This window comes from Rhipicephalus microplus, chromosome 2, assembly GCF_043290135.1.
Source record: "Rhipicephalus microplus isolate Deutch F79 chromosome 2, USDA_Rmic, whole genome shotgun sequence".
Taxonomy (NCBI): domain Eukaryota; kingdom Metazoa; phylum Arthropoda; class Arachnida; order Ixodida; family Ixodidae; genus Rhipicephalus; species Rhipicephalus microplus.
The window spans coordinates 166,213,639-166,240,264 of NC_134701.1; the positions used below are offsets into that span (position 1 = coordinate 166,213,639).

General features: G+C 44.5%; 1 protein-coding gene across 3 annotated transcripts in view; it reads right to left on the reverse strand.

Moving 5' to 3' along the window:
* The window catches only part of LOC119170587 (adenylate cyclase type 8), a 634,357-nt gene that overhangs the window by 381,804 nt on the left and 225,927 nt on the right, over nt 1-26,626 (reverse strand). Inside the window, exon 1 of one of the 3 annotated variants that reach the window (XM_075887056.1) lies at nt 24,895-25,016. The exons of the other annotated variants lie outside the window; for them this stretch is intronic. Within the exon in view, the coding sequence (XP_075743171.1) occupies nt 24,895-24,914 (20 nt within the window). The 5' untranslated portion in view covers nt 24,915-25,016. Of the gene's footprint in view, nt 1-24,894; nt 25,017-26,626 lie in introns of those variants that run through there. 3 annotated transcript variants of the gene reach the window in all.

The following is a 26,626-nucleotide window of genomic DNA, read 5'->3' on the forward strand; positions in this document are numbered from 1 at the left end:
CTGCTCAACGTCGCACGTTTCCAGACTGTTGGCGGAACATTCTGGTGTTCAGATAGGCTGCAATCATGGCTCTTGTAGCAGAAGACAATCAACTATTGAAAGAGCTCATCTCCCTGCAGCCATGACACAATGATTATCGTGCAGCCGTGATACAACGAATATCGAAAAACGAATACGCTGACCATGGACGACAGCGCAGGGTTAGATGGAGCGACGATGGGGAAGTTTATACGCATGAAGTGGAACCACTTCGAATGTAAAGTAGGATTATTCGCAAATCATTGTGGTGTCTTTTATTCCGCACTAAACACAGAATAGGCTGAAAATGATATTTTTATCGCACTGATCGGTTACATGCGTGCTTTACAGTTTGTCTCTGTCGGCAAGCTCCGCATATACGCAATGGTGATACATTATGGTCGTACTGGCCTATATAGGACTCTTGAAGCCATTTCAGACAAACAGCGAACTACGTTAAGGCTCACATGATATGTATAGCCTATAAGCTTGTTGAAATGCTTATGAATTTTTTATGACGTCTGAATGCCGAGTATTTCTACACATGCTGTATTCAGATATGCCTTTGCATACACAATACTATCTGGGGTTTGCGTGCCAAAACCGAGATGTGGTTATGATGCATACTGTAGTGGATGGTACCACAAACATTGACCATCTGTTGTTATTACGGAGCACCTATGCGTGCCTCTACAAGCACACGTCCGTCGAGATGCGACTGCCACGTCCAGGATCAAACCCATGACCTGTGGGTAAGCAGTCGAGAAGCGTAACCGTAACACCATCAATGCGGACAGGCCTATACATACAGGTGTATAACACTAATGCGTTGTAGTATATACAGTTACTATGACCATATATACATTTGTCGGGTCTCACTATCACACAGCACGCGCACGCATGCACAACTTGTTACTGGTACACACACGACTGGAACTTTCAAAAAAGCTCTTTCCTACCCATGGCCACGAAAGAAATTTGCAAGAATTTCACACATCAGATTTTACTTTTAAAGTAAACCGGGCGGAAAACACTTTATTTGTGGACCACGTTTCATCGCCACTCATGTTTATTCTTTCGACTAAGTCCCCCCTACGATAACGACTCCCCGGTGTTTGCTTTCGCTTTCTCGCTATAGAAAAGCCTCTAGCACAAAAACTCACTTTTTTTTTCGATGAGCTGAGTGACATCAAAGCAGCAAAGATATTGAAACGCATGTGATGAGTAGCCGGAAATCCCGGAAACCTTTCGCTCATTTAGACTAGGTGCACAACCCATGCAGTATTGCTGGGTGGTTTAGAGAGATCCGATGCCAAAAAGTGCCCCATTTGATTATCTTCTCAAGAGGCTCCTGGAATCCTTGATGACGAGTTGCTTCCCAGGCTTACTTAGAAAAAATAAAAGCCAGAAAAAACAAATTGGGTGACAAATATATTGTTGACCCCATAAAGCAAAACATATAATATAGCTGACTATATGTTAGTGTTTGATGTTCCCTCGGTATGCGTCAGCTTCCTTGTTCATGGCTTCAAAACAGACACACTTTCCAAAAGACAGAGAAAAAGCGAACACAATGCGACACGTGAGTAGCATGAGCCGCATTCTGTTCTACACAGTCACTTTCGTTTCACAATGAACAGAAACCTGCTTGTGTTGGACCTGCGCAAAGCTTTCGACAACATATCTCATGACACTATATTGGATGCCCTACAAGAGCTAGGCTGTGGGGAGATAACCTACAACTACGTTTGAAGTTTTCTCAACAACAGAACGGCGTTCATAGTAATGGGCACACTAAGAGGTAATAAAATTCACATAGCAAAGAAAGGCACTCAACAGGGCTCTATATTCTCCCCCCTATTATTCAATATAGGGATGCGGAAAATAGCTCTAATGTTGGAGAAAGACAAAAATTTTGAGTAGCCGTCTGCGCCGACGAAATCACCCTTTGAGCGACGAAAGGATCTTATGGAGACAGCCAAGACACTCTTCAACGAGCAATTTATACAACTGTGGGATATGCCAAGAATGCTGGTATGACATGCGCGCCGGATAAATCCGAATACATGCAAATCCGGCCCAAGAACACCCACCGGAAACGCTCCCAAACCTTCAAGCTTAATGGGAACCAGATAAAGCAAGTGTCGGAGCTCAGGGTGCTGGGAATGCTGATAGAGGAGACAGGCAGCACATCGTTTACGCTAAAAACACTGAAACGCACAACGAGGAGCGTAGCGAGACTCATAAAGCGAGTCACTTGCAGGAACGAGAGCATGAAGGAAGATTACAAAAGGAGATTGGCACAGGCCTTTATCATTAGCCGCATTACATATGCTCTCCCGTACCAACTCACACGCAGGTGGGAAGCACAGCAAGCCAACACAATCACACGCACTGCCTACAAAGCTTCATTGGGCCTCCCAGACTGCACTGACAGAGAGCGTTTGGAATGCTAGGGTGTATATAATACATATGACGAACACGCCGCAGCCGTATTGGTCGCGCAGACAGGGAGACTGAACTCGACGATGCAAGGCAGACTATTGCTAAAGAGGCTTCACTATCCCTTGTCACCACAGTTCTGCGGTGAGGAGACGCGTCAAACACCCAGAGAAGACAGGGAACACATATATGTCGCCCCTATCCCGAGAAACATGCATCCCAATGTTAATGCCGGCCGCAGACGAGCAAGAGTGGCGGCACTTGAACGGCTGCGAAATGACACAGACACTTACTATCCAAACTCCAGCCCATACCCAACGAGGCAAAACGCATTTGCTGCAGTCGTTACCAACCGAAGCCAAGCGATCACTTCGGTGATAATACGTACGAGAAGCACGGCCGTAGCAGAAGCGGCAACCATAGCACTAGCAATCCGTGCAGCAGAGTGCAAGAGACAGTCTGCGCACGTTCTCACAGATTCTCAAGAGGCTTGCCAACTGTTTCTCAAAGGCGTCCTTCCCAAGAGCGTCCTACGCATGCTAGCATCCAATCTCCAAGAAGACCACGGCATCACATGGTGCGCCGCCCACGAAGGTGTAGGAGGAAATTAACGGGCTGACCACAAGGCTCGAACATTAAATTTCCGAGCCGCGGACATGCGGACCCGGGCGGATTACTTCACACCTACGCTCCCACGAGATATCTTTGAAAGCCATACTGGCCCAGCAGACGATGGCGCCACCCCACCGTAAACTCACCCTCTGGCGATCCAGGGATGCGAGACGAATACAGAGGAACACATATCCCAACATACACACACTTAGCAAAATCTGGCCATCCCAATATGCTGACCACTGCCCTTGGTGCGGTGACACACCGACACTCAAGCACATCACTTGGACTTTCCAACAAAGACTAGCAGAGGGTTACTCACCTCTCATGACACGAAACGAATTTAAAAGGTCGTGGGAGGTGCGACTCACCCGGCCTCGGACCTCGGAAGCCAGAGGGCAACCTTGGACCAGGCCGAGCGAGCCGCCCGGACCAGTGGGGCCCTGGAATAAGGGCTTCACCCACGGAAACCTTAGTATGCCGTTTCAATAAATGTTTATTCCTCCTCCTCCTTCGTTTTACAAGCTGCCAGCCACGTTTTGCATTCTTTTCGTTCACATTTTTTTTTGTTTTACAGTGTCACAAGCGATAGAAGACGACGCTCGGGGGTGTCTCGCGCCCGGACGCGAAGAAAAAGAAGACCGTCGCCGTGCCCAGCCAGAGCTGAGGGGCAAGCAACCAAACAAGCAAGCAAGCAAGCGTGCTCGTGGATGTTCGAAAAGTAAATCTAAGGGTCATGCAGTCTCTTCTTGATCTCTAACCTGGTCTCCAACTTGGTGTCCGATGGGCTTGAATGTCTCTTAGATCACATTGGAAACCATAGAAACTGATGGCCACAATGACACGTCACAGACAGATTGGGTGGTGACTGTGAACCACTCCGAACAGATGGGCTGCATGCACAGTCACGCAGGGTAAACAAGCTACGTCGCTTTAATCTTACATGTGTGACACCATTTTCATTACTCAAATATAACGTGGGCTTTTTTTTCAGGTTTTTGTCACCTGAAGTAGACCATCTAGCTACAACAGAATAGCGAAAATATTTTTTTCCTGGACGCATTGAAACGTCCCTCCTCACGTTACGATCGTGGTCACGTTACAATCTAGTAAATACAGTATGTGAAAACCAAGCTCATTTTACGTTTCAGACGAAGAGTGTGTGAAGTGAGAGGTGGTGTCTGGCAGGTGCTGCCGCGCGTCCTGGCATCTTCCGGATACGTTTTCTCGCCTTCAAGCAAAGGGCGAGTAACTAACCCAATATGTAACGTGGTTTACTGAATATAGTGGTAACGTGTTTACACTTTACTGTAGTATCATCGCTTACGTTTCGCAATTGGCAAAATATGTTTAGTTTTTAGGAATCCCTTCTCAATCTTGCCGTGCAACAGTTTTCGCAATACATCACTACGATTGTTACATGCCAACCAGCCTGTGTAACACGGTCCGTCCTTACAACGCGCTGAGCGTCGGAGGTGTAGGCGTGGTGCCAAGCAGGTCACACCAATGCAGCGCATCGAAATGACGCTCCCTTCGTAGTGCGCGCTGACGTCACTCTCTCCATCACCTACCATGCGGTCACCACGGCGCCCACAGCGGCCGCCTCGTCCATTCGCCCGTAACACCTGCAGCGACCGCTGCTCACTACACCGCCGACTCGTCGGTTCACGCGCAATAAACCTGGCACGCGCCTGACCTAAGGATTCATTGAAACATGGCTGTACGTGTCACCTACAAGACCTACTCCCGCCATCACTTTAAACAAATCTTCCAGCGCTCTCCGCAGCACACGCTTCATCACCGTTCAACCCGTGACACTACCCGTACGCAACGCTGCTGCTTCTCATCCCACCAGAAATCCCTTCCGATAGATGTTTGAAGTTTTTTATTGTTTTTTTGTTGGGGGGATGATTACCCAAGATCAGTCGAGCTTTCGCAGAAAAGGAATTCTTACACAGCATGGAAAATGGTAAACAAAAAAAAACACAACATTTACATCGTATATATATATATGTGTGGAATGCGAAAAACACAGCAACCTATTTGCACAAGCAGTAACCATTCAATTTTTCTTATTTTTTGTGAATAATATACCGTCGATATGACTCCGTCATTCCTTGCCAGTTTTGCACCAAACAATAAATGCATTCGTATAGAAATAGAGCTGTCCACTCAGAGCGCTGACCGAGAGTAGTAATTGGATCTGCAGCTTAGTGGCGTAACGAGGTCATCTCTCTCGAGAGATCTTTTTTTTTTTTTGTATCGAGCTTGACGTTCATGGAACATAAGGAAGCCCCTTGTCTATTCGGTAGCGCAGTGACGAAAGAAAAAGAGTGCTCGTAAGGCTTCGCGCAAGAGATGTGTCTGTATCTGCATAATTAGGAAACCGTTCACCTTTAAGAAAACGCAATGAGTACGAGTAAGGGGGAATCGATCCAGCGTGTAATACTGCAGACAAAGAGGTGCCTCGAGAAGACGGTTGTCTCAACATCGGAACAGAGAGAAGAGATACTGCGAGCAAGTGCAATATTCAAATTGACTGCAGAAGATGTAGCGATAGCATGAGCTATGTTCATGTCATTGTTGATGGTTTTCCGCGTGTCTTTTCACAAGCGTTTTATTTTGGCAGTAAAATTCTTCTAGCCTGGTGTAAAATGTCGCTACGATAATCTATTCTGAATTTATTTATTAGTATAATGTCTTTGCATATTTATCTCCCACATATTAAACCGTACGGCACCTTTACTACTGTGAAGCTTGAAGAAATGGGTCGCACGGCCACCCAGTGATTTAAGTTCGCAGAGTCTCCCCTGCCTCCTGTACCCAAAGACCATCGGTGCAATGTTTGAATTAAGCTTGCAGGGATTCCTCGAAACAAGCGCAATCTTACCAGGCTGACTCGTGTACTCAATGTGCGACATGGGTGCTAATATTTGCGGGTGCTTTGTCCCCTCCCCGCTGCAGCGAATTATGTCAGGTTGTTTGCTTTAGCAGATGTAGTCCCATTGCGACTCAGAGCCGACGCCGTGGCGGCGAAATGGGGAGGCCATTCATTTGCTCGGCGAGGAGGTGGCGCCCTCTCTCACACCTCGCTGAAGTCAGCCCGATGTGTGCAAAACTTTTAAGAACTTCAGGTTAATGCGATTACTTTTTTGTTGTTTCAGATAAACATATTATTCTAGACCTTGTTTGTTCATTTTAGCCAGCGTTTGAACATTATTAGTCTTGTTATGGCTTGTGTAGTGAAAACTTTACTGTGAGTGGCATCATGCCTCGTGAGATGTAATAATGTGCGACAAGACGTGCAGCGCTCCACATTTTGAAAAACACGTTGTAGATGCCAAAACTAGTCAGGCAAAACGACGTTTTAGACCTTCAAAATCGAAGATATCGACCGAATAGGTTTTTCACCAAAATGCAAATAATTTTGAATGAAAACATATCTACAACACGATAGCAACAACCGTTGTTGTTTATGATGACAGAAGCATCAATACTTTAATATAGCCGTGCGGTTGGCTTTTGTCCCACACGTTTAGCAGAACACGGCCTCTTCGTTTATTCCTCAGCATGGTGAGTCAAGTGTCCCACAGATTCCCAAAAGTCTACACTCTCCTTTTCTCCTCTTTTCGGCAAAGCAGAAGATGGTCACATGACGAAAAGTCAAGAACAGAGGAATATCTCTCACTGTGCGGGTCAAAACGTCAGTAGCCAGTTTCTTTCCTGGCTGTGCGCACCTTAAAATGCAAATTACAAACAAAACAAAGCGACGTGCACATCATACATTTTTTCTTCGTTTGCCCGTCATTCTAACTTACCGGGTTGGCTTTCCGCTGTTGGGCGACCGCCAAGTGCCGGTGTCATGTCAGCGCGGCCACGTATGCCAGCCGGTGGGTCTCGCTTCAGTGTGACTGGAGGTTCTTTGGCGGGAGCTGGTTGAACTATATACGGAAACAATTCAGGAAGTTCGCCGGATTTTCTCCTCAAAGGCGGATGTACAGAAATCTGCACAAATGGGCGCTTACTACAGAACGACGTCATGAGTTACACGGCCGGTGACCCTGCCTTAGCAAAACACTGCCAACCGCGGGAGGCAGGACTATTTTTTTTTTACTCGAGGAGGCTATCGGCTGCCGCACTTTGGTAGTCTGGGTGGGGCATATCCTTACTTCTTAATTGCATTCAACTATACAGTATACTGCCCTCGTTTGCAACACACACGCACAGAATGTGCGCTCCTCCAGATACAAAGCTTTTTTTGTTCCGACAGTAATATTCAGAAAGTGTTTAGAAAAAATTATTTAACAATTAAGAGTGATTCGTACTCTACTATGAGAGAGCGTCATGCCGTCGCACAAGCGTTAAGAAAAAAAATTACGCTATGTACATACTATGAATTGTGCGTGATGAATCAATGTTCAGAAATACATTCACATTTTTTTCAGTTGTACATCACATCACCACAACACAATGAGTTAAGTAAAAGGTAGGTCCGCATACTCTTCTATAGTATGCATCAACTTCGTGTTAGATTCACCACTGTATGAAATGTCAATGCAGCGAACACAGTTCAACAGCACTAGCCGGCAGGAACATCAACTCCTACCTGACAGTGCGTCTTAACACCATGATGACCGAAAAATAAGTTGGACCCATTTGTGCTCACCGTTAACAAAAGGGCACAACCAACGACGCAGAAACTCGCGTTCTTCTAAGAAGAAGAGCTGCTCAGAGAGGAAAACGAGGATCTCACGCATCATGTGTCCTAATATTGGCCCTGTCAAATGATGGACGATTTAAAGCTTGAGGTACTCTACCAAGAGAAAAGGAATACAGTTTAGGCCAGTGTGTTTAGAAAAGTGATTAACAATTTAGAGTACTTGGTACTCTACTATGAGAGAGCACAAATCTGTCCCGTAGGCCTCACAGTTCAAGGTGATTAGAAAAAAACAGTCATAGCTTTGCCGCAAAGGTGAAGCAAAGAACGAGCAACAAATTGGAAGATCATGCACAGAATGGAGCAGATCGAAATGTGCCCCCAGTTTCTCACGCGCAAATGACGCACGAAACGCACTCACAGTTACAGATGCACGCGAATAAGCGTCTCAGTTGCTATTTCGCTGTTTCTGAGAAGCGCGGGCTCTTCGAAAACGAAGACTCCAATGATTGCACCGACCTTTGTGCGGCCGGTAACTACAACAGAATCGTTCCAGGCAAAACCCGATGCCAGCCAAGACATGCCATCCTCCCCGCGAGATAAGGGCGCGCGAAAAAGGGTCACCCGTACTCTAATTGGAGCAAAATACGCGTGAAAGGTTAGAGCGCCCGCCGACGCGCGATGTGGCGACGCGCTTATTGCGCCACCTTGCCGATAATGCTGAAAACACGAGAATTCCCACTCGAGTCCCGTCAGCAGAGGTAAGTGGTAGATATCAATAGCTTCTCGTTCGAACGTTCAAGGACGTGCTCCTCAGTGGCTCAGTGGTCTCGCATACGCGATGCAGAGGTGCCACGTTCGATTATGCACGTCAAACTTTTTCAGGATTTGTAAATGTGAAGCATTTCTTAGCGAACTTCGGCGACTTTGGGCGTATCTATCTATCTATCTATCTATCTATCTATCTATCTATCTATCTATCTATCTATCTATCTATCTATCTATCTATCTATCTATCTATCTATCTATCTATCTATCTATCTATCTATCTATCTATCTATCTATCTATCTATCTATCTATCTATCTATCTAGCCACCTACGACTTTTAGCTCTCCTGGCTGTTTGGATAATGGTATCAATACCAAACTTTAAATGGCATAACATCACTAAAGAACGACCATACTTCACTAATCATAACATTAAAATTATGATATGAATGTCATGATTTACATTTCATGGCCGTGCTGCTCTTGCGGTGGTTTCGTTCACATGGCAAAACTGGTATGGCATGATTGCATGGCAAACATAAGCGAAAGACGCTAACATGAAAATCATGACATGCGTGTCATGTAACATGACGAAATGCTACGCCCATGATGCGCTCTTGGCCATTTCGCTAGCGTCACTTATACCAAATTTGGTATTACGGTACGTGAACAAATGACGAAGGTATTTTACTGGTGCAAACATGATAATAATTAGGTGCCTGTCATGTAACAACATGACCACATGCCACGCTCATGATGCGCTGGCGGCCATTTCGCTAGCTTCACTTATACGAAATTCGGTAATACGGAACGTGAATGAATGACAAAGGTATGAGACTGGTGACAGCATATTGCTAAAGTCAAACTTTTCGCGTCTGTTTCAAGTAGCTGTATGTCCCGCAGGAACCCACGTTCGTGTCACTAAGTTTACTTCAAGAGAACGTCCTTGCAAACTTTGTCAGGGATTCTGACTTCGTCTATAAAACAAGCGTAATATTTCGAATAGTAAAAACGAGCCTTTAATTGCTCGGATGCGTAGTATTCACATTGTCAGACAAAAAGTACGCATGGTTCGATTGGAAACCAGTTAGCACGACAGTCTTTCCCAGGTTAAGCACAGCCGCGCTGTGGTCTCGTAGGTGGAGCTGTCCTTTTCCCGTAGGCTGTAGCACAGTTGTACCCGTAGAGAGGCAGGACGTCTAAGAACCTTGTGTGCATTGCAGTACTCAACAGCCTCGTGTGCATTGTAGTTCTCAAGATGCAGGGGAAGCCATCATGCGTAAACGTAGTAGCATTCGGGGAAGACGTAGCAAAATAGAATGAGAACTGGAAACAAGGTAATCCTTGTACCTCTGCCGTAAACAAAGTGCGATTGCCTACATTGTACCTCGATAACTTGTGAAGTGCGTTTTTGGAAAATTATTTCTCGACTACGCTGACGACCAACAGAAAAGTCAACCACGATGAAAAACACAGCTTTCCGTGCACTCGCCTACTTCTCCCGCCATTAGCCCAGTCTCCGCGCTAATGTGAACAGGCAACCGGTGGCAGGAACACAAAGCACGCATCAGCCGCTTTTTGAGGAGTGGTATGAGCTGATCTTTGGCAAATAAAACGCCTTGACTGCAGCCTACTCGTACTATAGATGTAGTTAATTGCCGAATGAATGCATGAAGCTCACAGAACTTTAATGTTACATGCGAAAGAAATGCAATATGCCATAGGAATGAATGTCAGCACTTGGCGACTATCCGCGCTTTTGCTCTAGGTCACGTTTGTTGTAGTATTATTTGTAAGTGTTGAGCTTCTATCCAACCAACTGCGCAATTCTGTAGTGCGACTGAATTCATTATTTGCTTCATGCATGCATTCATCGCTTTAACGCGCACGTTCCTACTCTAACAACAGTATAAAAAGGTAGCAGTTCACCGTGAAGCTTTTTTTGATTGATTATCTGCATGACAGTGATGTAAACGGAAGTTCAGTTATTCGATATGACAAAAGTTTTCTTCTTCTACCAAATATTATCGTATCCCATGTGAGTGTATAACAAAACCATAAAGTAACTCAAGATAATGAGAAAAAATGATGCTTTGACTGAAATTATACACTATATGTGTGAGCCACGCTGTCAAGATTTATGTAATAATATTATGCGGGGTTTTGCGCCTCAAAACTATGCTATCGTTATAAGGGATGCTGTATTGGAGGACTACAAAAATTTTGACCAGCTCGACTTTTTACCGTGCACTGATATCGAACAGTACATGCGCGTCTATCATTTCGCCTTGTGGGCTAATCTAAGTACACGGGAGTGTCTGTATATATTTCTCCTATGTTAAAATTGTGCACCGAGATTCAAAATTATTGTTCTACATGTCATTCGACTTTAACGCGATAGCGCTAAAGAGCTCGTTTCTTAGAAATTATGGCGTCAGCGTTGTTGGTTGTGAGCGAAAAGTTATCATCTTATGCGTCACCGAAAAATTGAGAACAGTGCAAATGAAATTTTAGAAACTCCTGGACCGGAGTGGGGACAAAACTACGGTTGTTTGAGTCCAAGTGAGAATTGAACCCGGGTTGTTTCCATGGCAAGCGAATGCCCTCTCACACGGCCACGCCTCTCCTAGTGAAAACAGTGAAAAGAACTTCCTCTGCTTGAAAATGCAGTGAACGGAGCTTTTCATGCTCCTTATGCATGAAGGGTACTTTACACATGCTTCACGATACAACATGAAATATTGCAGTAACAATGCGTTGTACAAGCGTCCGTTACAACGGGGTCAAAAATGCGATTGTCATGATGGACCCGTGGTTGAAAGCCAGTACCCTACTACAAAGACACACAAGCTACTGCGCCTATTTCCTTAAGGTCACGTAGGGGGTGAATAGCAAATTCAAAAAGGTTTCATGCACTAGGTGTTTGAAGTACGCACTACGAACAGGATGTCGCTATTGTGTTCAACTCTTTGAGGCGAAGAAGTAGGGACCCCTAATTTTTCTTTAATTCATTCCCGCTTGCACTGTTGTCTTCTTATTTTGGGAGTTATGTCATAGTCCAATCTAAATAACTTGATTCTCATGCAAAAACGACCTCTTTGTTTCATTCCTAACTCATCATACCACGATCTTGGCATTTTTCACCAGAGCACATTCTTTGCATTCGTGAGATGTTTATCCAGCGTCTCTCTGAGGTCATATTTTTTGAATACAGAAATGACCCTCAACAATTTCTCGATATCTACACTAACGACGCTCGAAACTGCAAATATAGACACCCATGCCTTTTGTTATGCCATTTTCTTGTACTTGTATGCATAGATTGTGATACATGTACCTACCATTGAAACTATCTTGAACAAAAACATCTGTTTATGTTGCCGTATGGAAAACTGGTGCCTCCTCCACTATTGCTCTCTTGATGTCTTTTGTTTATTTGCTTTGCAATGATACATGTACGTAATATTCTAACCCGTTTTCGAAGCCTTGTTGCAATTTTGATCTTATATAAGCTTTCTCCTAGTGCTCCGCAATGTCTTTGTGTTTCTTTTTTTTTTTGTCAATGCAGTCGCTCTGTGCGACCATTGTACGTTGTGGCACTAGAGGCCCAGTTACGTGACCCATAATGTCGCCTTCCGTCTCCTGCACCGGGGCAATCTCGTATTACCAAACAAATAAATAATAAATGAATACATAGCACTCTCGGCAAGTGGCTGAACGGATCTTATATTGCCATGCATACACAGCAGAGCGAGGGCAAATATGTCTGTATGTAGTGCCATGCAAACAAAGGTACAGTTTGTTTCACACTTAGCGGAAATTTCGGCATGCATGGCATCGCGATGCGGCCAGCGCTGCTGTCACGCGCCGGCATTAGCTTGCGCAAGTGCGGACGCTTAAGGAGCGTGCTATTCAACCGCATCGTCTGCTACGGCGGCGTGCTAGCCACATTGTCGGGCAGCCTGCTGATTTCATCGTTTGTGCGGGAACTAGGCTCAAACTCTGTACTAAACGTTGTGCGATGCCAACCTGCTGAACTTCACTGGCCCTAATGGGTATCTGGAAACAGAGTTTGACAGCAAACATTATTTGCTCTTTCGAATCGCCGTGGTACTGAGTGCGTTCATGCATATATTTTTCAATTGTGTGTTAACTACAGTACGCTGTGCCATGCCATGAACATGTACCATGCGCGCATTTTATTAAATGCAAAATGGAAGCGAAGAACTCTAGAGTGACGGCCATGTGGCTATGTGGGTTCAAGACAAACAAACCAGCACGTGTTCAGGAATGCAGTAGGTTAAGACAACAACCTGAACGTGCTTTTTCTCGAGGGTATTTTACTACTTGAGGCAGTACTCACTAGCCGGCCACGAAGTGCAGGTGTGAAGCCTTCTACTTCCCTTGATACCCAGTCATGTCCCCTGCGAGCATGATGACGGTACTCATTTTGGACGGTAGAGAGGCGTACTTTGGCACGATGAGAAATATCGACCCAGTTCCCGCAGGAACCATGAAATTCGCCCGTTGCCTGACAATGCGGCCATCACGCACCGCCGTAGCTGACGACGCGGTTGGAGCGTTCAACACAATGCTCCTCAAGCGACTGCGCATGCGTGAGCTGCTGCCGTCATGCGAGTGCTAGGCTGACCGCATCATCGCCGCATCGCGAAGTGAAGCGCAACAAAATTTCCTCTAAGATTGAAACAGTCTGTACATACAAGCAGTTAACCTTGCTTCGACGTGGTGGGATAAACTACCCTTTGATTATAAGCATGACGTACGCGCACATGCCAGAAGACGACTCAGGGAGCAATCCACACTACAGGTGAGCTTCAACCAGAGGCCACCAGGTGGCGACTCCACTTGATCTCGGGACGATATCGCGGGAACACTGCTCGGCCGGGCCCGTCAACGCTTGTTACTCGCGACGGCAGGTGGCGATGTCCGCTCTTTGCGCATCACCTATATGAGGGACCCCGTAGTGTACCATGGCTAACGCCCTCGAATTGTAAGTGAAAGGGAAACTAGAGGCTTCGAATAATATAAATGACTGAATTCAAGAACACTAGTAGCCGCTTACTACACAAACGTCAAAACAGATATTTCTGGGCACAATACACAGTATATAAAGCCTATAGAAGCCTGAAGAACTAAATAGCCATTTGGCTGAATTACGGGACTCGCGTAATAAATTGGTCCTTTCACGTCCAATTCTCAGCAATTGAATTCCGTGTTTATAAATTTCACACGCCACTTTTATCGTTGCCGTGTCGTGCTGAACACCTTTAGTCAAGCATGACAGTGACGGTGAAGAGCAGGTTATATGGCGAAGCAACACAGACCAGGGAACGTGTCTGACGAAGCATACGCCACGCTCGGTGATGTGTATCTAAAGACGAAACTGAAGCGTGCATTTTTACTTTCGTAAGACTTATGCTGATGTCATTCCTCATCGTGGTGGCTTTGATTTCTGCATATGTGGCGTATAATTACCTTTTCGTTGTAAATGAGTCTGTCTGTCACTACTTGTCAGAGTTGATTACCCGACTCACGCTGTCTTGCTTCTCCTTTGCTTTATTTTTTTTTCAAGCATTGCGTGGCAGTTATCTTGTGAGGCACGTTTTCCGCACTACTCTCGTTTGGTCACGTTATTAGGCTTTCCTCCTCGTTTTCCGCACCATCGCCTCCCGACCGTACACCGCGAAAATGCTGTTGGGCTTCCCGCGTTTCTTATAGGTTCCGAGAAACGGCATCGACCAGACATAGACCGAGGGAATACTCATTCACCTTATGACTGCATTCAGCGGGCATAACGTTAGTAGTGCCCACGACGACGGGAATACGTCTGCCTTCGGATATTCGTCTTCCACTGCTATCGCCACGTCTGATTTTCTCACAGAGCATTTGGGGTTAGCGAACTGCACACGCTAACACCCACTTTCTCATGCCAGTGCTGCAGATATATATATTTTTTTCATTTCGTTTTTCAGTGATAAAGAGGACAACAAAAGTGTACTGGTGAGTAGGGTTTTATTAGGCAGGAAAAGTGATGCGCGAACAAAATCTCGATGCAATGTTGTTTTAGGTGATGAGCCACAAATTTACAATGCTTGCAACAAACACTTCAATAAAACCAGGGGGAAATATTACTTGCGCAGGTTATTGTGCAACTCTTTAATGCGACCTTGGAGAATATCGGCCCAGCATCTAAACTACAGAGCAGCCAGTGGTCTGGTTGAGTTACTTGTTTTGAAGGGTCGACTGACGCAACACTTCCTGCGGTTGCTTCAAAATACGTCAGTGTGCCACGTTCACCTTGGAAGCATTTATTTGGTGAAATTGCAAGACGAGCGCATTTCCTTGACCACTGAAAGCCGGAAACGCGCAGTGCTGTATTCGTTAGCAAAGAAAGTAAATAAATGAGTTACTCGTTCCTCCAACAAAAAATTAACACGTTACCACCCTGCGTTACCTACAAAAAAAAAAGGTAGCGCATTCCCGTTACCCTAAAAAAAGTAATGAACGTTACCTCGGCCGGTACAATACAATCATAAACTTTATTCCATGTGCCGTTTTTACAAGAACTCATTTGCACATTTGTGACACCAGATGTCCCTTGGTCCATCAAGGTCGTCTCGTTTGGGGGGACCAAAACTTTTGGCGCGTGCATCATAGACGGTGGTGCGCATGCGCGGACGACCACCACAAAAAAAAGGGCTTATTCTGACGGCGCGCTAAGGAAATGATTTGTGGCTTAGTCACAGCAAAAAGTTTTGTGCATAAACATTTCTCGTTCATTTTAGCTTGTATAATTCTACGCTCACAAAAAAAATTGCGAGCGTTTGCGTGAGCGTATTCAAGTACAGTCTCGCTGGCTGAGGAGTTCAATACCTAAAAACATGGCTGCCGTTGAGGAGAGAGGAAGCAAAACTTGTTTTAAAAACAAAGTTAATAATTATTATGAACTTTTTAGCAAGTATTTTGTAGTCAACAGAATAAAACCTCCGACAATCAGATAAATTCGAAAAATAGTTTTCTTCGCCCTCGCAGGTTTCATAGGATGTTCCTTCCCTTCTTGTTGTACAAACATTTCTTACAAAAGATGTCTTTTTTTCAACGGTAATATGTCTGTTCATGGTGATGAAACCAGTCCCTGCGTGTTTATTATGTTCGATAACTCTGACTCGCAAATCGTGCACTTAAAAAAAAAACAACTCGGGACGGCTCACTGCCCTCCCACAGTTGAGTACGAAGTACTTGAAATCGGTTAGTGCTTTTTATAAACACAGAAACGAAGTTCCTTTTCGGGTTACTGGGTGCTATATCCATAAAGTATGACAGCCTCAATCAAATCTAAAATATTATTTTACAGCTAAAACAGTTATGAGATCACAGCTCCGGTCACTTGCATTTGTCCGCCGCTGCCGGTGTCCGTAACCTCAAAGCGCTAAATTAGAAGAAATAAAAACCTAGCACCATTGACACAGTGGGGCTCGAACCCGGTTCCACTGGGTGCCAGTCCAGTATTCCACCACTGAGCTACGCGGTTTTCTTTCGTTGCTTCATTGCCTTGCATATGGAGACAACTTTCACATATATACATATTTGTCAAAATAGAGGTGTGTCACAAAATACACCAACAAATTCATTGAAGTATCGTCAGCTTTTAGGTTACTATAAATAAATGCTTTGGCATTCGTAAGAATGACTCAATGCGCGCAATCCAGGCTGGTACACTCTCTTGGCCCTTTAGCCCTTCAAGAAAATGGCAAACAGATTCGCAAATATATCGGCGCACAGATAGCACATCTACATCCGCGTTTTCAAAGGCACATCGGGTTTTGCATAGACTGTGAAAGCCCAGAAGCATTATCAGATCATAAAGGACCCCTGCTTCGTTTTTCGTACGCCATACAAAATACCGTATGGACTTAACGGTAATTTCTTTTTCGAAATTCTCTGCAATATGTCCCAGAAAAAGACTTCGCTCCAGCAATCTATAAACACCTATATAACTGTTTCAGGTTTACTACATAAATGCCAATGCGTGCTCGATAGGACGAATAATCGCGTATCATGCAACCAGGTTTAAGTGGTAAGGTACAAGTATGCAATTTGAAGAAAAAACGTTTTGACCCCTGGTGCTACAAGGCTTCTTTTCACACGTTTCATTACATCGGGTCCTGGACCTGCACATTATAGCTTACGGTACAATGGTACAGGCAGTAAAACATCGACAAGGTCTTTGTACAATTTTTTACTTCATACTTCAGTCTGATACTCTAAAGAAAATCTCACTGATAGAAAGGAGAAAGACGAAACAACTTCCTTCAAAAACCCTTGTATTGGTCCTTGCACATTTGATGACGATACGAGAAATCCCTGAAGCACTTTAGACAACCTTCGTTGTATAAGAGTTCTCAAAAAAGGGTCATCTACATCACGTAGAAAAAAGAAACGATTGACGAGGTGTCTTATGTAAAAATAAAATAATTCGAGGCTATAATCTTGAACTTTTCTGAAGAGGTTTGGTAAGGTAAATCTACCACTGAGCTACTCCGGTGCTTGTGCCTTGTTGGCAAACTTGCCTTAGGCAGGCTTGATGTCGGGAAAGCAATCACGTTCATACGACTGATAAAGCGTTTAAAACAGTGAAAGAACAACTAGTCGCCGCGCAATGCGAATAGCGTAACGAGGGGGCCATCGAATGCTCCAACCCATTATGAAAGCTTGTTCTTGTTCCCCTATTAACTGTGGCGCATGCCCACATAAGCCACAATTCTTCATCGTCGTTAGCCACTGCATGAACAATTCGCACAAAATTCCTTGCAAACGTTTAGCGGATGCCACGCTTCTCAGAAGAATGTCGAAAAATAGCATAACGAATGCCAGCCTACTACCCCCCAAAATTATTAATAATGCCCTAGTGCGTATCAAGCAAGTGTGCTTGCAGTAGTTATCCATTGAGTGTTTAGAAAAGGCTCTGAAAGGCCGCTCTTCTAGCTTTCGCTGTGGCTGTGCTAGCCTTCCGCGCTGGCCTAACGTTTGTTCGGGTTCATGTCAATCTCACGTGGAATCACCGGTTGTGACAGTGACGTAGCTAGGGGGTGGCCCATCGGGCCCATGCCCCGCCCCCCTGCTGTGAAATTGTTTTCATCATGGCATACATAGCATCAAGTGACCCCCCCCTCTCTCCTAAATATTTCTACCTAAACCCCTGCTTTGTGATAAGAGCGGTTAGGAGACTAACTGTGGTAATGTACGCCGTGTAGCTGCCTGGAACTGTTAGCCGTGGCGTTCGTGTATATTAGGTTTTAGCTGAAACAGAGTGTAGCGAGAAACCGAGCCAACTGAAGTAGCTAAAACAAAAATAAAAACATTTTTTTTCTTTGCGAGAAAAACTTTCGTGTTATGGGCCTCACTTTTATTCTTTTTTAAAATATCTTGTACCTGCGATGAATTCACGCTGATTGTCCATGATGTGAAAAAAATTCCGCTTAGGCAGGCTCCATCGGCATGATATATTTAGTTCACCTGTGGACGAGTTAAGTTATGTATGGGCTAAGATTCCCCAAAAAAGCTGCTTATAAATTCGGCTCCAAATCTACGATGCCGGACATGTGCAATATAATGCGATGGTGATTCACCATGCTGTGCTCAGTGAGTGCACTTGGTTATTCGATCTTGCAGACGTCGGTTTTATGTCGCCGCAGGCTCTCGAAGACGTTCTTTGCTTTCCCCACACAAGAGGCGTGACAATCAACACGCGATATGAAGTAAACTAGCCCATTCGGTTTCTCTTCAGACAGCCTTGTCCAGCTTTCTGCGACCACCTTTAACAGCCGCAAACATGTCACCTGTCCCCTTGACTCTCTACCTCGCCCTCCGACTTTGTCTTCTCTTAGAGTTTAGGAAAGGTATATAACAGCTGTATCTTGCCGGTACTTAGCTAAGGAGCAGAAACCTGGAGACTTACAAAGAGGGTTCAGCTTAAATTGAGGACGACCCAGCGAGCAATGGAAAGAAAAATGGTAGGTGTAACCTTAAGAGACAAGAAGAGAGCAGAGTGGAATAGGGAACAAACGGGGGTTAAGGATAACATAGCTGAAATCAAGAAGAAGAAATGGACATGGGCCGGGCATGTAGCGCGTAGACAGGATAACAGGTGGTCGTTAAGGGTAACTAACTGGATTCCCAGACAAGGAAAGCTGGTTAGGGGGAGACAAAAGGTTAGGCGGGCAGATGAGATTAAGAAGTTTGCGGGTATAAATTGGTAGCAGCAAGCACAGGACCGGGTTAACTGGCGAAACATGGGAGAGGCCTTTGTCCTGCAGTGGACGTAGTCAGGCTGATGATGATGATAATGATGATGATGTTGATGATGATGAGAGTTCAGGCCTTTTTCCTCAATGGCCAGCTGTTCTCTCGACTAAGCACTAAATGTATTGCCAATATCCATTTCTTAATTATTTCAACTACAATATACTTTAAACCCGTTTTTGCCTATTCTGCTTTCTTCTTGTCTTTTTAGGATACACCTAGCTGTGTTTAGAAAAAGTGGTTAACGATTTAGAGTACTCGGTACTCTACTATGAAAGAGCTGAAAGCCGTCCCCAAAATAATCCTATCATTTTTCTCTCTATCGCTTGCTGCGTGGTCCACAACATAAGCTGAACCGTCTTTATAATAATCCAGGTTTCTGCTTCATAAATGTGTACCGGTAAGGTGCAATTGTTATATCGCTTCATATTGAGGGATTAGTGGCAAACCACCATTCACGACTTGCGAATGATTGCGGAATGTGGTCCAAGTCATCGTTATTCTTCGAGTTCTTACAGCATGATAATTCATCTTCATGTTGACTTCCTGTCCTAGGTAGACTGATTGCTTCACCACTTCCATTGCCTCGATCGCTATCGCAAACCGCTGTCCATTTCCTAAACAGTTGCCCATTGCTTTAGTTATCTGCATATTATTTTTACACTGCCTGTTCTGCTTTGTCTAATTAAGTAATACTGAGGTGCATTTTACCCTCGGAGTTACGGATTAATGCAATCTCATCAGTGAATTCCTATTATTTCGCACTTCCCAAGCTAGCCCCGTCACGGTGGTCTAGTGGCTAAGGTACTCGGCTGCTGACCCGCAGGTTGCGGGATCGAGTCCCGGCTGCGGCGGCTGCATTTCCGATGGAGGCGGAAATGTTGTAGGCCCGCGTGCTGAGATTGGGGTGCACGTCAAAAAACCCCAGGTGGTCAAAACTTTCGTAGCCCTCCACTACGGCGTCTCTCATAATCATATGGTGGTTTTGGGACGTTAAACCCCACATATCAATAAATCAATCAGTCAGTCACTTCCCAAGCTACAATTCCATCACAAATACGAGAGCGTTGAATGTGATTTCCGGAGCACGCCTGCGGATGATCGGAGAGCACATTGAACATCCTCTATAGGCGCGAGCGTGTAGAGAAACTGGTGGATTACACAATGAGTGGGCACATTTTCTAAAACTTTCAGCGCGTCAGGTAGTCACATTGTGTCACGTAGCCCTTGTACATCGTAAAAACGGGTATTCGCCACAATAGGGCAATATCAACTGTTTGCCGCCAGTCCACTACAAAAAAGAGGAAGGCAACAGCCCAATCAAAAAGTAGCCAATGACATTAGTGGAGCAGGAAAACCTTTCCTAAATTTCATTGAAAACTGAAGCCAGGCATGTTGGTAATAATAATAATAATATTACTACTACTACTACTAATAATAATAATAATAATAATAATAATATTTAGAAGAAGAAGAAGAAGAAAGGGAGCAAGGACAGGAAGCAACTTGGGTAAGCTGCATTTCGACGCAGTGTTTCCAGCGATGCAGTGAAACCACCGTTCTCTACATGTCCGGTTTCAGGCATGGCACAAATAGTGCCACATCAATCAATCAATCAATCAATCAATACCTAATCACTAAATAATCAATAGGTTCTGTTATGACAAAGAAATTAATACAAAGTATAAAATAATAAACAGACGAGGGTCCCAAAGTTCAAAAGTCAAAGCATATCTCCCTCAAAATACTTCATGCTTCGCCCCTCCCAAGGTTACACGTTAGTGAAGTGAAAACGCACTTTTCTACACGCTTCGTCCCTACCCAGTTTCGTATAGTCCTTGCTTGTTTGTTGTTATTTTTCAACTGCGCTTCGGGAGATCAACAGTGTGCAGTGCTGACCCAATTTCTTGTGTTAGGCTTTTCTATTAGCCATATGTTGGCGCTTACGCTTTACACCACCTACAAGTTATAGTTCATTTAGATGAAAAAATGAAAAATGCACGGCAAAGCACAGGCATAATAGGCACACATGATAAGACAAGGTTAAAATCTTACAATCGAATAAAAGTGAACAGCGCCGCCAGTCAAAGTTCTCCTTCTTATTCCTTCATTAAATTCAACTATGGGTCTCAGTCTTCATAGTCTTCTTATCGGCAAGAAACAAACACTTTTGACATGTACTCAGAAAAAAAGAATGGCAGCATATCCACGGAGTGAATGATGGAGATTGGGGCGAAGAATTCGTCCGTCCATTCGTTCTTGCTTCCGTCCGTCCATGCGTCCGTCAGTGTGACCGTCCATGCGTCCATCAGCCCGTCCGTGCGTGCGTCCCTGCAGCCGCCCCTGCGTCCGTTCATGCTTCCATCCATGCATCTGTCTATGTGTCCGTTCGTCCATCTATTCAAAACTCCAAGTACCACCGTCTCGCATCTTTTCGTCATATATTCCCCATATAGAAGCACCGCCATCCAGCGGACATTCCAAGGACTAAACGAGAGGTGGCCCACGCACACTTTCTTACGGCTTGCGCTTCGGGTCCTCTTCCCACCTTTAACCACCTCGAGTCCATGGTATATACTAGTTCACTGTATTCATGGCACTGCGGCCGAACGCTCGCTAAACCTTTCGAAAACCAAGGAGGTTACGCCCAGCGAGTATGACGTAGCAAACTTTTTCAGTCAGATAGTGCTCAATGTATATGCCAATGGCTGCTAATGGGAAATGAGAGGCGGAGAATTCGGCTTTTACTTTCTTACGGCTTGCACTTCGTATCTACTTCCCATTTTTAACCACCTCGAGTTGATTCATGGTATACACCAGTTCATTGTATTCAAGGCACTGCGGCTCGACGCTCACTAAACCTTTCTAAATATAAAGAGGTTACACCCAGCGAGTATAACAGAGCAACCCTTTCTTCTTAGATTGTGCTCAATGTACATGCCAATGGCTGCTAATGGTGATTCAGCTTTTAGTTAACGCGCAGCCTGCGCGTTAACTAAAAGCCTAATGCTCCTGTCTCTCATTCCCAATTAGCAGCCATTGACATGTACATTGAGCACTATTTTTAATTGTTCAACAACGCACAGAAGAAGTCTCTCACCGGCACCACCTTGGAGGTCAAAATGTTATACTTGTTAAATACTACGGGGGACGAACGGGTTCCGCTATTAGGAGCTTTGCCCCTAAATATATTAATCTACTCGCTTACAATAAGGCGTTCTCGAAGACTTATTTCTTTGCTTTCTAAGACTGCTTACGCAAAGGCTCTGTTCGACATGGTTGCTGAAACAGCAATAAAGTCAATTATTTTAGGCTTTTGAAGAATCTCAAGTGGCCAAATTCACCTTTTTGTTTCATGCTCAGATATAGAAGATTCTGTATTCGTTAAATATCATTTTCAGGATGGGTTAAAAATTCATACATGAGGCCAAGAATACTAGGAAAGTATGATGTATATTTTGTCTTAACGGAATGATTAGCTTCGTTTTTTGTTGCCTGGGCATTCGCTTCTGCAGTAGCAGCAAAACGCTGAACAGCACTCTTTACAATTACGAATTTTAAGCAATACTCCCAATTCAATAGAAGAAAATGGAAAACTTCACTTACGATGATTGTGTGAAGGTATACAGTAATTACAAATGACAAATCGAATAGCATTTTATTCGACTGAATATAGCGAGGGATTTCAGAATAGCGAGGTATTTTAGAATACTCTTTTACTAAGAAACCTCGATGAAAGAACTTAATAGGAACAAAAAGTTCGAACAGAGATGGTGTTCTGTTTTTTCATTTATCGAACCACCCAGATGCGTGCTATGCAAGGTTCACGGGACTCTGCACGCGATGTTGATTACAAGACGGGGTGTTCCCTTTCACAACTCGAGTCGCCGATGTGACGAAGTCATAAATCTACAATCTTCATCATGACATTCTTGATGATTCTGAGTCAAGAATATTGGCTAGTAACTATATAGATCGGCTTTATTTAACCTCCATGCTTCCACACAAATAGTAAGGCAAAAAAGAGCAATGCAGTATGCAAAATCTTGATTAGATTGGCGAATTTATTCGCCAATGTAATCAAATACATTGCGAAGAAAGATTTATTTTCAATGAATTTGAGCTAACTAGGTGAAAAACTGGATCTGAACTAACGGGGAGTTTAGTTGCAAATATTTATATAACAAGGTCACTAAGCACAAGTTTTCGGCTTCCATTTCTTTGAAAAGCTTGTTAAAATGGCCATGAAACACTTCTTTAGGTAACCGTCAGATGGACTCACAATAAAAGCTCATTGCTTCACAAACTCGATGCCGCAAATGTTTTAAGAATCCGTCCAGTACGAACGGAATGGCAAAGATTTGTCGCACGCTACAATCTTATTTTTTTCTTCTTTCTTCCCACTGGAAGCTAAGCAATGGGGTGTGGCATGGGCAAAGAAAATACGTCACGCTAGTTACTTGATACGTGGCTTTCTGATGTGATCGCGCGCGCACGCGCGTGGACAAGTCGCGGCCTCCCACGGCGCCCCCTGTAATGACCAAGCACGCCATGTTCAAACCAGTTAATGGCTGATAGAAGGCTTTTTAGAAGTAATTTTTGAGTTGCATCCGTCATTTCTCGAGAGAAGAAAAAACAATTTTCGCTGACTTTGATACTTTAGAGTGAATTGCAGGCCGCGTGCTGTGCTTAATATTCGGCTCGTGGGTTCTCGGAAGCCTCTGCTACCGATACGTAGCGTTTTCTCACCACGCTGAAAAAGTGTTGCAGAGCCCCTTTGAACCATTACCCAAGACCCATGCGGTAACTTCAGTGGACCCTACTTTCCACGTCGAAGAAATATCTATTCTTAAACTTCAAACACTAAAGCCCATGTGGCTGTGCGCTACGCGATGTGTCCAGCAATCTTTCTTATTGTTTGCACACCACTCGCTAATGCCGACTTATCCTGCTCTCGTTTTTTTGTGAGGAAAGGGCACTCACAGGGACGACGGCGAAAGTTTTCATGACACTGGACCATTTTCTGTGGGGAAGCCTGCCTAAGGAATCATGTCCGCTCAACGTGAAAATTGGGAGTGAGGACGCTAAAATGTGTTGTCAAGGCACCATCTTAAATGCAGTAGTAATTCCTGCTTTTCAACCTGCAGTTAGAAAATATTTCTGAAGATGCAATGGCTCCTGCATACGAGCTTTGATGAGTTTCTGAAAATTTTCCGCCGAGTAAAGCTAATTATAATTTTTCTGTTATTCTAAATGAATATTTGTTCTAATAAGGAGTTGTAAATTTTCAGGCCGCTGGAAATATTGTTTCAGTACACTTCTGGTGATGCTTCGAAAATATTCACCCTAATATTCGAGATCTATTTGAATGGTTATTGATTCGCATACGTATTTCCTTTTGTTTTGAAGATTTTAATTCAACCACCCTTACATATAATGTCAAGTTTGCATTCAAGAATACCACATATATATATATATATATATATATATATATAGAGAGAGAGAGAGAGAGAGAGAGAGAGAGAGAGGTAAAAGAAAGACAGGAGAAAGGCTAACCAGAACAAAATTATATGCAGACGTACACGTGAGGCACTTCACGTGTTTAATCAACGAAATTACTCCCTAGCTTTCTATGGATTTGTTCACTCAAAAAGAAAAAAAACTGCAAATAGAGGAATAAAACACCTTCAAAGAAAGAAAGAAGAAGGTTGGTAAGTGTAGCTATAGACTATTTTACTGAATACACGTAGCCATCACCATCTTGGGCTGTTAAACTGATGTTTTCTTGTTTTTTTTATACTGCGTCATAAATTAATAGGTTCATAAGACATCGTTTTCACCAACGCTATCATTTTTATGCACGTGCTTCAACCGCGGCACTGTAGGCTCAGTGGTTAAAGAAGCAAAACGTAAGCGTTAACAGACCAGTATGGAGGCACCGAAACCCATCTGTGATATAGTCTATAAAAGGCGACGGCGATAGCGATGCCGACCTGAAGACGAAAATGACATAGGCCGCGTTGGAATGAACTGATCAGATTAGTCTCAGCTGGAAAAGCTTGGAGATGACTCACCCGTAATCCGCCATGGCCATTCGTGTTCCACGCTGTCCGCTGACTGACCCAGGAGGAGAGAGAGTAGCGCCTGTACTTGCAATGGCGAGAAGGAGCAAAAATATTGGGACGATCCAGTTAGAACAGAGAAGCCGATGAAGAGACTGCGCAGCCGTAGATCAACAATATCCCTGGGTCTTTGCGATTTCTTGTTCTTTTGATAGCATCGTCAGGCGGGAAGGTTCGGTGGTCGACTGCTTAGTATTGCGTGGTGTGACAGCTGACACGAAACACGAGGTTGTAGGTGTCACAATGATAGTGACAACTTACACATACGGCGTAAAACTGCGCACTGCCGTATTGGCTAATAATGAATTTTTAACTTCATCATAGCAGGGGATCGTCCCTCACGCACAACATGCTGTGGCACATCATCACGAGTAGAATAACGAAACACATGTTTTAGAGCAACCGTAATCCACGGGCTGATGCACTGTATGAAGCGACGAAGTGAGAGCTTCAAAAATTTTAAAACTTCTTGTGGTGGGTCCCACGACAGTGCAGTCGGCAGGAGCTGAGCCGACGGAATGCACGGTGGCAGTTCAGATGCGCAACTGCTGCGACGGCGCGCGCCCGCGAGCTCCGAGTTTCTTTCCCTCTCGTTCTCTTCCACCCTCTTCCCCAATCGGGTGCCTGACCTCCTCGCAGAGAGCGGGAGAACGTTTTCCGATGTCTTCCCTCTTTCCCGGCGGCCTCTGGCCGCTCGATTCTTCTTGTCGTACATCCTCGCGATACTGTTTCCCTCTGCGCATTTTCTTTCCCAATGCCCACGGCTCTGAGTAGGGCTGCGGACATATCGTATTTTCCTCTCCTCCTCCCAGAGTCCTGCAAGAGGTTCTTTCCGAATCCCCACACGGTATTGTCCCACAACATGCCCTGCCTCCCTTCCCTGCTGGGTCGTCCTTTCACGTTATAGCGATGCACTCCGATTTCCTCCCGATGTGTGCCCAGGAAACTTCTTCCCTTACTCGCCACGTTGTAAGTCCTTTCCCTCCCCAACTGCCCTTTTTCGCCACCACCGTAAAACCTTTACGCTATCTCGCTCTGCCACTAGTTGTACAAGTGGCTCGGCTTGGCTGAGGACGCAGAGTAAACTGAGTCAGCTGGCACTCTTCCACCGGCGGTCGTGTTACGCGAGCCCTATGCGCTGACAATTGCGTGTGTGTTCAGGAAAACCTCCTTTCACGTTGGTTGCTAGACTTCAGGGTGAAAAAGAAATACAGCGCAGTGACAGGTATAATGAAAAAAAAAAGTGGACAGAACAGAGAGCGAAGAGCTACGTGTGTTTCCCAAGAAAGTTGTATGTAACAGTGAAGAAACGGAAATAAAATAAAAATTGTCGTTGCAGCTTCGAGAAGAGGGAGCCGCAAAAGCCTGTCCATCATCGTTAAACAAAGTACAAATTTCGACGTCCTTGAAATGCTAATTTCTTTTGTTTTTTGATTTTGCCGACGTGGGCTCTTTTTTTCTTCAGAGACCTGTTCCACCTTAAGTTAATCCAACTACGTTCACTACTTGGATTTTGAAGATTCATTGGTCAACTTAACGTTCAAACAACATTGTTATTGCGAAACGCACCCATCATGGAGATACGCGAACACGGTGGAGTTTTCCGTTTTGTTTCCCCATTTTCAACGTATACATTAGTGTTAAAGCGCTCACTTTGTAGAAATTACGTGATTTTCGTGAGTGT